At 38.2% G+C, this 13924-nt stretch overlaps 1 protein-coding gene across 5 annotated transcripts in view; it reads right to left on the reverse strand.

The window, feature by feature from the left end:
- The window catches only part of VEZT (vezatin, adherens junctions transmembrane protein), a 59028-nt gene that overhangs the window by 23691 nt on the left and 21413 nt on the right, over positions 1-13924 (reverse strand). For 2 of the 5 annotated variants that reach the window (XM_059846761.1, XM_059846764.1), the window contains exons 4-7: positions 13511-13686; positions 10880-11155; positions 5338-5487; positions 1101-1248 (exon numbers count right to left, since the gene is read on the reverse strand). In XM_059846761.1, the coding sequence (XP_059702744.1) occupies positions 1101-1248; positions 5338-5487; positions 10880-11155; positions 13511-13686 (750 nt within the window). Of the gene's footprint in view, positions 1-1100; positions 1249-5337; positions 5488-10879; positions 11156-13510; positions 13687-13924 lie in introns of those variants that run through there. The other 3 variants (XM_059846762.1, XM_059846765.1, XM_059846763.1) reach the window with 2 other exon arrangements.

Below are 13924 nucleotides of genomic sequence, written 5' to 3' on the forward strand. Positions count from 1 at the left end.
AACTGTATCCAGAAAGCCTCCTAACCAGTTTAACTAAAACAGAGTTCAGTTAAATAACTGCAAATTGCAGGTAAATGAAGGCTTAGCTTACAAGCTTGGGCACCTCTGGCTGGCTCTTTGTGCTTAAAAAGAAGTGGGTAAATTAGCAGGCTTACATGGTTGCAATTAGAACTTCAGCTAATGAAATGGAAGAAAAAAATCCCAAAAGCTGCTATTTATTGTAGCTCTTAGCTTAGAGCTAATTAGACAAAGCCTCAAAGCTTAGTAATCACTACTACTGGTACCATTTACTGTCAGAACAAAAGAAGTCAAGGTCTATAAATTAAGAGAAAAAAAATGCAACAAAAGCCAACCCCAGAGAAACACAAAAGTCATAGAATAATGGAATTTTCCATTAAAAAGACAATGCTAAAGGGGAACTGCCCTGGCAGAGGGTCATTAGAGTATAGAAGGCTTGCATTCACATTAGATCTTCCTTCCAGTTGACTCATTCGAATAAAAAAAAACTAACATCTCAAAAAAAATAGATAAAAAGGCCAATAAATGGTTGGCACTCTGTTCAGTTGAAAGTTTTTCAAAGATCAAAGAAGCACACTGGCTCATGGCAGCAGTGGTCCAAGCTTATGATTTCTGCTTCTCCGTGTGATTAAATGCAGCTACTCCCTTTAGCATTTACAACTAATTTGTAATTTTTGATGTCTCTCTTTTTATTCACATCAAGTGATTAGATAAAAAAAGAATTAAGTGCAAATCCAGAAATTATTTTATTCAGCTGAGATCAGGTGAAATCAGAGAGCAAAACATCATGTTTAAGGGGATTGATCAAACTGATTATAGAACATTGACTTGAACTTCCACAATTTGCAGAAAAATATCCTAATGTTGTATTGAGTAACTTCTCTTTCTCTACATGCACAAAGAAATCAGGTGAATGCTGATGAAGGTAGAAACACATGGTAAGAGCCTGACTGATGACACCTTACCCTCAATTCAGTGTGTTGCTACAGGCTAGGATGTACAAGCCACAGGATTTCCTATCAACAGAAAGATTTTCACTGGGAGCCTGCATAGATGCATTAAGCCCTTCTAGAAGAGCTTACCTTGAGTGCAGGCAAGCTGAAGCCATCAGTCAGATTGTGTGCCTCCTCTTCAGAGACCTGCTCTTCACTCAGCCCCAGGCCCAGCTCCTTAAAGGGGACCACACAGATGTAGCTGGTCACGTTGTCACTCTCTGAGTTCAGAGGGTAAGTTTAGCTGGAGTTAAGGTGGCAAACAAAGCCACTTTTGCATTAAACACACAGAAAAGGAAAGAAATAATAAGGTTTCATATTCCAGGCAATTTTTATGAAATCACATACTTCCATCCCAAATCCACCTGAATCCTGTTTCGCACTCCTTATTTGAAGCACAAGTTTTAAAGGCTCTTAGAAGGATGAGAGATAAGACACTGACAGAACACCTATGTTGAAATACAAACACATAAAAAGAAACATAGTAGATTGATGAAAAATCCCTGCATCCCTTTAGAATGAGTGAAACGGCTTACTTTTAAATATTGAGTTTCCAAGACATAGTTCATGTCAATCTTAAACCAGAAATTGACAGAGGAAAGAGAACAATTGTGCAACTTTAAATTTTAAAGGTAGCCTGTGTTATAGACTAAGCTCAGGATGTGAATTTGCTGAGAGATCTGTCTGTGGATGGACTGCTCAGAGAGATCTTTACAGTAAAAGGTCTCTGACATTTAAGAGAGCTCTGTGAAGAACAGGAGCTCCCTGGCTGTGTCATAACATTAACTTTATTGATTACATCACTGTAAAGACATTATGATCTTGGCAGGATGAGTGGCAAACTGGTATCTGTCAACACCATTCAGCCCATTTAAAATCTCAGTAGGAAAATGTACATTTCTAGTCCTCAAAAATGCTTAAAAAGTAGGAAGCAAGCCCAATATAACTGATACCAGAAAACAGAAAAAGTAATTCATAGAATAGGCAGTATTTATTTTAAAATAGCACTAATTTTAGGATAACCTCAGGCTGGGGAGGAACAGTTCAAGATTTTTGCATGTTTTCTGATAATTACCCAGTCACAAAATTGTAAAATTAATTTTAAAACAGAAACATAAACTTGTAGCCGTAAGTACAAAATCACATCTGTTTCACAGAAATATATATGTATTTGTAAAGCATTAATGAAAATATGGTCTCAATTTAATATATTTGTTTTTCATTTATAGTTTGATCTAGAAACTGAATGTTCTCATCTCTTGCACATAAAGCCAATTAGAAGCACTTGTCTCTTGTCCATCTAATGTGTTTTCTGGGGAAAGCTACAAGTTCCATCCACTTTCACACCCAAATTTTCCATGTGCTAAATTCTCATAGGATTGAACTTGCAAAACTGATTTGCTCAAGAGACTTTTACCAGTTAAGCAGAAGAACATTACAGGAAAAAGTAATATTCTGTGTCCCAGGAAACAGTAAAGCAAAGTGTCCAGGATCTAAAAAAACCACATTTCTCCCTCCTTTATTCCTAATGTCTGGAAAGGAAGAAGCTTATTAAGTGTTCAAACAAACCCCTGCAATGTAAATTAATTAGGATCAGAATATTACTGTTGTCACCAGCAGCTGCCTCACATAAATGGTGTCTACTCTAAATTAACCTGACAGCATGCCCAGCAGAGGGAGCACATAGGATGAGGATGGTAACTCCATCAGAAATTGAAAAGTCAGGTCAAAACCCTTCAGGACCACTATCTTAGAAACTACTTGCACTCCTTGTTATCCTTGTCCTGCAACATGGCATTTCCAACAGTATGAACGCCACAAAAAGCAGTTTGGACACACATGGATTCCTAAGTCATGCTAAAAATAAATTCCAGGCAACATCTCAAATGTGAGGTTTGACCAAGGAGCCACTTACCCATGCTGTGTCTCAGCCAGGGATTCCCAGTGGCCTCCTGCACCTCCTGCCTTGCCCTGCTCCAGTGCAGCCCTTTCACTCCCATTTCTATCTGACAGATGAAAGCAGAGAACTGATCCCATGCCCCCATTAGCTTCCTAAGGATCAAACATCTAGAAAGTTTAAACACATACACACCATTATATACAGGAACACACTTCCTTCATGCACTTTGATCTTGTAGTATTTTTAGCCCTACTGACTTCTGTTAAAGCCAAAATACTAAAGCCTAACTATCTTAGATAAGTTAAATTTTTCTATGTCTCTGTGAAAATATTTCATTCATCTGTTTAACTTACATGCTTTATTAGCTTGAGAGGAAAGAAGAGAAGGCAATGCTTCTTAATAATGAACTGTCAAATCCAGAATAAAATACCTGTACAGTGACTGTCTAACCTCTTATCAGGTTAGACACTCTTATTTACCTATAGAAAAACAAGAATGCTAATGTATCCCTGTATGTACCAATTTAACATTCATACTTTAGTCTTCAAAAGCACATTCCCATCTGAAGATCTAACAGGAGGGCCTCACAGGATCCCTGGGAAATCCAAGCTGCTCTTCTACAAATTCTCACCTGCTCACCAGGGGTGAGCTAAGCATGTGATGAACTGGCTGGTCTAGGAAGAAACCTTGGGCACTGAAAAATGCCCAAGTGTCTCTACTCAGATATTTCAGCTTGGCAATTTAGGCTTTTATAATCTCAAGAGGGTACTACTTTTTGTTTAGCTTACTTGTTTTCTTGCATGATCTTTCCCTCTCCCTAGCTAAAGGTATGGGTTTTTCTAACAGTTTCATGATGCAATATCTAGACCTTTACAGAGGAGATGGAACAAGTTTTTACTAGATTTACTACAGGAAATTTGCAAATGTCCCTGTGCCCAGTGCATCTCAAAGACACAGAATGCATTTTATATGCATTCCATTCTAACAGGGTAAGATATCAGTTTAAAATACTACTACCCAAAGCCTGGTTTTATCATTAATAAAAAAATAACAACACTATTTATGCCTTGACAGCAAAGAACATCACCTCACAACAAAATCCACGCTTTTTAAGTTTACGTGGTCCAATGCCCAAGTCCTACCTATCAAAATAGTTCAAATCAGACCATTCTGCACAGCTGAGGATGAGATTATTAACAACAGCCAGTAACATAAGCTACAAGATTTCCTCCATCCGGCTTGTATATAATTACATCAGATTCCCATGCTGCAGAACCCACAAGGCTCTTAAGAATAAAAGTGTTAAGCAGCTAGCATGCCAAGGGAAGCACTGCCTGAGTTACTACACAATTCAATGAGGACAGTGCAGAGAGCTTTTGAACTGGTCTGCACAACATCCTGTAAATACTTAACCCAAAGTGCCTAATTCCTAGTTTAGGCTTTCAGCTATTGCATACTGCTATAACCTTAGATTCTGAATTAAAAGAGAAATACTCTTTTCTATAGCATTTTGTTCTGTGATTTTGAGCAATGCACTCTTGCTGACATGAACAAATCAGAGCAAGAATGGTGTGAGCAAATGCTGAGTTGTTTCTGCTAGTACCCAACTGTCTCTCCACACAAAATGTAAGCAATATGACTTTCCATCTCATGAAATCACTGGTCTACCAAGTTTGACACAACTGCCGGGTATAAGGCTAAAATATGACTGCATATTTTCTCTTCTACATGGGAACAAATTTTAATTAGGCAAAATTATTTAACTGTACTCACTGAAGGCAGCTATCTAACTAAAAGAGGGTACACTAGCCACAAGCAAATATTGCTGAACTACTAGTTCTACTGAACAGAAGTGAGAATGATAACATCAAGTTTATCCAATTTGTACACCCGTGAATAGAGCTGTGACCTAAAATTTTTAATTCTCTGTCACAGGTTCATCAGACTGATCTCCTTCCAACATATTTGAGATATACATTAACAGAAAAGCTTAATTTGCTGCAGTTAATTTGGTAGAAGAAAACCAACTTACCTTTGAACACAGGGATGTTGAGTGAAAGGCCATATTGTGCAGAGAAGAGGATATTTTGGTGCAAGGGATATTTTGGGCTAAGAGGAATTTTAAAACCAAATCTTGAAGGGCTCTGAAACACATCATCAGCACTTACACCAAAGCACGGGTGTCAATAATGATACAATGTTTTCAGTGCACTGACTCTTATCACACTGCACAGTACAGAAAAAGGCACATTTTAAGCACGTTCCAAACTAAACACAAGCCCCAATTTACTAAGCTACCTTTTCTTTCCCATGATTAGGTACCTCATTAGATCCTGTATGTTTCTAAACATCCTGACTCACCATCGGTACAAGTGCCAGTAGGCAACAGGGACTAGCTGAAGTGGTGGGTTTTTAGAGGAAGGATATTGTTTCAGCATGTAGAGAGTAGCCAGTCTTGCAGCTCGGAAGTTGGCTCTGACGGAGCGATACACGGCTTTCCGGAGGCCAATCAGGTGCTGGCTAGGATGCTGTCCAGCTTTATTAAATGGGCAAGCGGCACTGACCCTGTCAAGCAAACTTGAAAAGTAAAATGTGATACAACTGTACAGATGTCCTAAAGCATTTTTAAAGAACAGTACATCAGTTTTCCTATTTCATTATTTAGAAAGCTTTTGCAAATCGCTCAGTAACTATGAGACTAAACCCTGATCAGGTCAATGACATATTTAATCAAAATTTCAGACAGCAGCCAAGATTCCTCAGTAAATAGCCTTAATCTATTCTCATCTGAGCCGTGGCAAAACTCCTGAGCACATTTATTTTCTTTAAAATTTTCCAAAATGGTGTAGTAGTAGTAGACATAACATTATCTCAATCAGGATACAAAACTATTACATGCCCACTGTCAGCTTTGGAAGGTTTAATAAACGAGTATTTAACATATACCTCTTTATATCCAAAATTATGTTTTTCAACAATTTTTGCAGAAAAAAGGTGCCAACACATAGCTTTCCATACAAAACACTATATTCTTTTAACCTTCCTGATGCAGAAAGTTTTCTAGGTGAAGAAAAATACTATTTGAGAGGTGACATAGATTTTATCATGATGCAGTGAATGGCAGCTGTGTTTGTGAGACAGGTAAACACATGACATGTATACACCACACAAGCATATTGGAAAATACATTTGGTGTCTGGCTATTCAGGTGAATATACCATTCAAAAGAAACAATGCCAGTTGCCTATTCAAATATAACTCAGATTGGCTTTAGCACTGTAAGAAATCATCTCATCTGGAAATAAAATGAATTGTGATCTGGGTGAACATGGAACAGGTCTGTGGAACTTTAAGCTCCAGCTGTATCTTTTCATGTACAATCTGATGTCAAACCTGTGACTGAGACTCTGGAAACAGCCTAGGTGCACTCTACTTGCTAGGACTGTTTTTACTAGAATCAACTCAGGAATGAGCATGGTCTGGAAAACAGGACAATCAATTGTGATTTCTTGTTTGGGGACTGGAAGCCTGCTTCTGCTCTCACCTTTCCCAGGGCAGAGTGAAGAGGTGATTTCATGTGCAGTCACTTAAAAGGGAAAAGCATACAGAGTCCCTGGCAAGCCTGAGGTGGGTTGCTGTTGGTAACTATTTCTGTAGTCCATCTGACTTAAAAGCTGACCAAGTCAGCAGACTGACACTGCCAGGAAAACGTCAGTCCTACTCCATGTGCTTAGCTGCACATTGGGAGGGGAAATAGCTTGTGGCCATCACTATCAAATATGAAAACCAGAGCAGCCCACCCAGTGAGCAAGGCTGGAACCATCTATCAGTATGTTTAACACCATTAACACAAGCAGATTCATGCCAAATATTGCCATATATTGAATATGCTAGCTGAAATACAATATAAAATATCTGCATACCATTTTAAATTATGTGTTATTAAAATGGCTTATATAACATCTCATAAACAACTTTAAAATCTGAAAAAAAATTAAAACAAAACTGTGTTCATTTCCATTTCTAAATGTAAATCTAAAATGCTAGCCTTGCTGTACCTTTCACTAGGGAGCACAGCATGTAATGCAGTACATGCCAATCTCTAACCTTTCCCTAGCTTCTGGAAGTAACAACTGGAAGTGTTTATGTATAAACTCTCATATGAGTTTGTAGACCCAAGCCCATGTGAATTGTCAGAAGAAAGCTCAAAGAAAAGAAGCAAAATTCTTCTGCCATAAAAAAGAGACAGGGATCTATGTTCTACTCCAGTGCTGCAGGCTTTTCCAACTCCTATAGAGAACAAATATAGCGTAACTCATGCACAGCACGTACTGCCAGCATTCAGTAAAACAATCTGCTTTCCTTCTGGAATGGATTGTTTCTGTGCCTTTTATAAAAAACTCTTCCTTATTTGACTGATTTAATTAGTAGAAACTGTTATATGTCTTTCTGTCAGGCATGTCATATCCCTAAATTCCTCGTGTTTCATTTATCTTCACAGATCACAGAATGGGTTGGAAGGGAGCATGAAGATCCTCTAATTCCAAACCCCCTGCCATGGGCAGGGACACCTTCCACCAGGCTCCTCGAAGCCCCATACAGCCTGGCCCTGAACATTTCCAGGGATGGGTAAGTCACCACTTCTCTGAACAGTCTGTCCCACCATCCTCATAGTCAAGAATTTTTGTCCTAATACCTAATCTAAACCTGCCCTATTTCAGTTTAAAGCCATTCCCCCTTGCCCTATCACCACACACCCTTGTAAAAAGTCTCTTTTTTATCCTCTATGTATTTTAATTTGACTAACAGTTTATCAAGATGTTATCAACTTTGCATATCAGCCACAAGTAGCAAGAAGCAAAGAAAAGTTTAAGGGTGAATTTCCCCTTTTCTACAGCTCCAAACCAATTTTACTGTATAGAACAACAACATATTTCTACATTAATTTTACAAGCCAAATCTTAAATTGGCTTTCAACTTTTAACAAATTAATATAAACACATTAATAAAAATCTATTACTGCACTCCACCATGAAAGCAGTTCTCTAAAGATGCTAATATACACCCATATGTATTAAGTTCACAGAGCTTAATTCAAGTTTAAAATACAGTAAAAAGGGAGCATTTTGGAAAAGAAGTTAATTATTTTGGTGACAAGCAAGGGAATAAACACTTGCTGCTTACTGCTGCAGCCTTTCATTATGTATTCCTTCAGTTCTTGTTTTATGATGTGCAAGACAATGGGCATACTTTCATTACCCTCCAGAAATTCCAGGCTGCAACCTGTGATCAGGCTTCATTTGGCTAATTGCAAGTGAAGCAATTAGACAGATATACTGCCCTTCTGCCTGAGTAGAGCACTGCCCTGCCTTTGCTACAGAGTTTCTGTAATCCAAGCCAGTCAGGTGAGGTCTTGGCCATCTCTGCATCACAGAGCTGGTAACATGCAGACACACCTGTGATTCCAACAGAGCCTTAAACACTTCCAAAGGCCAGGCTGGAATCAGAATATCAAGTAGTCTTTGAGAGCAGCTAATGTAAAAGAAGCCTGAAAGGATTACAGAATCACAGAACAGTTAAGATTGGAAGGGACCACTGGAGCCCATCTAATCCAAGCTCCCTGCTCAAGTTCTTAGTTCCTGATCTAATTCCTGTTCTGGTTCCTGTGGCTGCAGTCAGTTTTACTGGGAGAGGAATGAAAACAAAAAGATGTTTGACTATCTATTTAAGTATAGCAGGCACTACCACACAGTAATAAACCACTCAGCCTAGAGAGAACTGACCAAAACCCCATCAGTAATAATCTACCATTTGCAGAGACAGCCCAGTATCAATTAATAAGGGGCAAACAGGGTAGAATAAAGCAAAGCCATAGATATCTCAATGGATGTGTAAATAAGCCTGTAAGAACAGCAATAGATGGTGTCATGGGGAGGAAAACCAGCAGTGGAGCATGAGGAACTTCAGGCCAAAGCTGCAGACCTGGACTTGCCCTGTCAGAGTTTGGCTAAGTACAACCAAAGTCTGAACTTGGCACTCTTTGAATAACAGCTTCAGTGTCTTTCCACTCACAATATGAACAATGCACAGGCCTATGCTGAGTCAGCAGTACCTTAAAACAGCTGCACGTGTAACACCGACCAGGATGCTGTACCTCACTGAAATCTCATTCCTTCAAGGATGTAAAATAATACAAGAGGATACTCAGTAACTTGTCAAATGCAACCATTTCTATTGCCATGAGACTCCTTCTGAAAAAGCACTAAGATTTGGTAACCTTACTACAGGAGAAAAGACTAAACTTTGTTCTGCTGGTTTACTGTAGAAAACTGCAGGAAAAAATAAAAAAGGAAAACTAGAATTTTGGATCATACACCAAGAGGTACCCAAAACACAGAATTTCACACTGCCCTGCACAGCAGCATGTGTGTCTTGCATATGTGGATGCAGAAAAGGACACTCTGGAGTTAGAAGTTCTTCTAGGCTAAACCAGCCCAAAACTTGTACAGCATTGACTTCTTTATACTGTACAGTTGTTCCAGTGAGGATGCTGGCACAGTCAAACTTCTCCCACTCCATCCATATACCCCAGTCTTTTGAAAAGCTTGCCAAAGTTTCAAGTAAAGAAGCTATTAGATCAAGCATCAGCTTAAAGACCAGTCTGTTTTTTGTTAATCTGTTATCTAAGATATGTAGTAAAAGAACAAGGCAGCAGCAATTTAGACATTGACCACAAGTTCGTTTGCTTAAACTTAGGCAAAAATCCAAATGTTTTTCTCATCTGTAATTTGGACAAGCCTGAACAATAATTTCTTTTAAGAACCCGTTTGCAAAGATAAGACTGCCTATTGCTCAAGTATATGCTTCTTCAGCAAAAATCCAGACCAAAACAAAAACCACATAGCTAGGCAGACTGAAGACATGCTTATGCATTCCAAAGGCAGAATGAAACATTTCTTCAGTGAAATATGCTGAAGGTATCTCAAGGTAAAAAATTAATCCAGAATTTTAAGTCTAAAGTTGCACACTTGCATGTAAGAACATGTGTCTCAATGTAGAATAGTTGGTCTGGCATGGATAAACACCTTGTTGCCCACAAGGGAACTTGTGATTTTTTTTTACAAAGAAGTTGACTGTATTTTAGGTGTTGGTGTTTCCCAGCTCCTTTAGCCTTAAGTGGAATTGGCACACATAGATTCATCATAGGTGCTTACAATGCAAAAGCATCCATGGCAATGAGAGTGCACAGAAACAGGCCTGTTGGCTTTGGAATCACTGCATACACTGAACACTTTCTGATGTCCTTTCACACAGCAAATCAGCAAAACTTACCAAGTAACTACAAGAGCTGAATAATCAGAAACACTTTTCATCCCTTAAGTGGAAGAGAGGTAAATTCAACAGTAAACAATTTAAGAATCTAAATGTTTCAACAACTGTATGCAAGAAAAAAAGACTAATGTTAACTTTACTTGAGGTGGGAAATAATGCTTGATGGTTTTTGCTGATTACTGTGTTCTCACTACTTCAGACATATTTGTTAAATAAAAATAGAATGGTTTTCATGTCATCCTGTTTTGTAAAATATGAGTGATTACTTGCAGATCGGTTTATTTACATCAATTTGGTAATGTCAAATAAAAAACTCTACATGACTCTCCAAAATAGTTAACTTAGTTTAAAGTCCATTTGTTCATATATTTCATTGCTAGCAATGCAGGACATTCCAAAGGCACATGAGTTTTGTGAGACTTAATTCACCTTCAGGATGCGGGGTTTAACACTGAGATGTTAGAATTCCTACTTTTAGTATGAAGAGCAATTATACTACTTCATGTAAATTAAAACCTTGAAGTATTATGTTTTTCAGTAATTCCACTTGTTATGGGAGACAGCGTAACAAGACAAATTTAGAAGACAGCTGGTTTGTATGGATCTGTGTATTTAGTAAAGTGAAATACAGACTCACAGGGTAAATCCTCTGGAAATCACTTCAGTCTCCTGAATGAGTCGTAGAGCTTTCCTCACGAGATTGGTGAAGGCCCGGCTATTGGCCACTGTTTCTTCTAGCTGGGTACAGTGTTTGCGCAGGGACATTTGCAGCCTGGCTGTCCTCCACGTGCCCCACACCCTAAAGGTGGCATAGAGGAGCAGCAGGGGTCCGCACAGCAGCCACGAGGATTCCTTCCACCACGAAGGAAACATGAGCAGTGCACTTACAAAGGCAAGGAACAGCGAGACATCCCTGCAAACAGAGACAGTGCCACCAACCACACGTTACTCAGGGCAAACAGGTGGGAAAACGATCACGTTTTCAGTTACATTTGAGATTACACGATCTTAACTGTGGGGCTTTTATGTAGGTCTTGATGGGAGCTGTAAACACTGAAAACTACCCCTGTGACAGGTTTAGGTGAATATGTACATGATATTACTTGGCTGGTAAACTCTAAGGAAACCTTTCTTCAGCTTTTTCACAGCATGGGTAGGAGAGTAATGTACCACTTTGAAAGGTCAGTTTCTCTTACACACTTACATGACTTAAAAAAAATAGAAAAGAAAATTTAAAAAAGAAAAAAACCTGACTACTCAGCATTATAAACCAGGGCGTGTAGGAACTGTAATATCTGCACTTCCAGGTTCAAGAGTACAGTAGGGAAGGGCATGTTTCTTTTGGTAGCAAATCCCTCAATAAGTGCCAGCTGTATTTTTTCTAGAGTCTGACTCATTTAACTCAGACACCAATGCACCACTAGTTTCTAACACAATTTTATAAAGATGGCTTGAATAATCTTTTAAAAAAAATTGGCACCTTTGCAAAATCTGTAAAGAAGAGATTTCCTAGTATCTCAGTTACTTCTCAAAGACATTTAAAAAGCTTATAAAGTTGTTACTTACCTCTCTAAAAATCCAACATAAATAAGTAGCTGCTAGAAATTACACCGTGTTTCATGTATATCATTACATGGTTTTGTAAAATAATCACACTCTTCAGAGAGATGGATGGGATAGCAGCTTCAAGGTGCATTACAATTATACTTTTCCAGAATGCTTTCAGTGAAAACACTGAAAACAATTTTTTCCCTTCATCCCTTAAATCTGTGTATCTTGCATTTAGGTTTGGAAGTACAGACTTGGAATATTTTTCAGTTTCTAAAATAAGGCACAATCTCTGCGTTTCTATATCCTGGACACTTTTGTGGTCAAATTTCAACCAGCTTTACAAGTGTTACCTCTTTAAGGCTACTGGCTACTGATAAATTTCAGTAAAAGTCCAGGGTTAAAATATTCCAAATATGTAACTACCTCTGAAAGGGACAGACACACAGTCTCTAACTTCCTTGGCACATTAAAAAAAAAAAAGTACCACAAATAAATCAAATCACAACAATGAAAGACTAGAAGGGATTTAACAGCTCACTTTGTTCATTTTCAGCTTCTGGTTGGTTAACCCAGATCATCATGGACAGACCAAAGATGAGAATGGAGACTCCACAACCCATGTCATGGGTATTCCAACTCCTGAGTATGCTTAGAGATCAAAAGATTTCCCCCAAGTCCCAGTGTGAATCACTGGCAGATTAATTGCATTATTCTTCCTCTTCTTACATATCCTTCCCTTTTCTAAACAGAACGAATGATGACTGATCACCACCTTGTACATATCATAACACTATTCCATCCCAGAGATATGCAGATCCCTTCCTGGAGTGGTACTGCATACCCAGTTATTCATCACTTGGTGTTTCTTAACTTGACTTTTCCTTCCCAAGTGTAGCATTAAACTTTTGTCTTTATTGAATTTTCTATCATTTTCAAGGCATTTCTCCAAGCTACTGTTGACCTCTAGTCTATGACAACACAAACTTGATGTCATCTGGAAGGTGAACAACATTCACAAATTTTTTAAGTGTACTTTATCAGCTGAAAGTTAAAGAAACTGAACAATGCTAGGACCAAAAGAATCTGGTTCAAAAGTTCTCTTGTTTGACAGAGAGCATCAATATTGACACAACTTAAACAGCTGAGGTGTGACTACATATAATTTTGTCTACTTTTTTAGGTTATATATGATATGAGAAAATAGCACTGACCCATATTATGTGATATTTTTTCCTACTGATTACCACATTTCTAAGTGGTTGTCAGAACAACCACTGGAATTGTTATTTTTTAAATACAGGTGGTAGCTGTTCAGATACTGCTGCCGCACACGCAACATATTTTATAAAGACCACACCAAAATAAACACTTTTAAATTCACACTCATGTCTCATTATCAAAATCACCTCTAAATAGCTTCAGAAATTAATGAATTAATCAACTGTGTTATTAATCAACTTCCTCCTTATAGAATATATTAGTCAGGGAGTATTCATTCATGTTCATGCAGTTACCTCAGATTAAAATTCACTCTTTCAATAAAATGCCCAATGGAAAAACCAGGCTTATACAAAAATCTGGGGACCAGTAGAATAAAGACCCAAGGACATGAGAAAAAATACAGTTACTTTAATGTTGCATTTTATATCAAGAATGCACAATATATTTTTTGCTTGTTTCTCAGTGACTATAATGGTAGATATCCTCAATACAATACCAAATATTAGGAGTTGCTAGGGAGCGTAGCGTTGGAAGCTGTCTGTTTTCCTGTTGCTTACACTGCCCTGCAGACAGGATACTGGGGTCAAGGAATTCAATCAGTTCCACATCCTCCTGCAGCAGAACTTCCTGTTGCAGGATGGTACGGAGCGTGTCAAATCGAAATCCAACATCCTTGCCACATACAAATGGCAGGAGAAAAAACAGGTATTAGTAGAGAATATGCAAATTCTTAAAATTAAGTTAGCAGAACAAGGAAAACACCCACACACCCTACACTTTACTGACAACAATCTGTTCCCAGGGCAGGGAAATGTTTCAGATATATCACAAGTAGCTACTGTTTTATTAAACTTGTTTAACTTTTAAAGCTCACACACTACCTAACAATTTGGGCTTGCAGGATGCATCA

Source organism: Haemorhous mexicanus, chromosome 5, assembly GCF_027477595.1.
Source record: "Haemorhous mexicanus isolate bHaeMex1 chromosome 5, bHaeMex1.pri, whole genome shotgun sequence".
Taxonomy (NCBI): Eukaryota; Metazoa; Chordata; class Aves; order Passeriformes; family Fringillidae; genus Haemorhous; species Haemorhous mexicanus.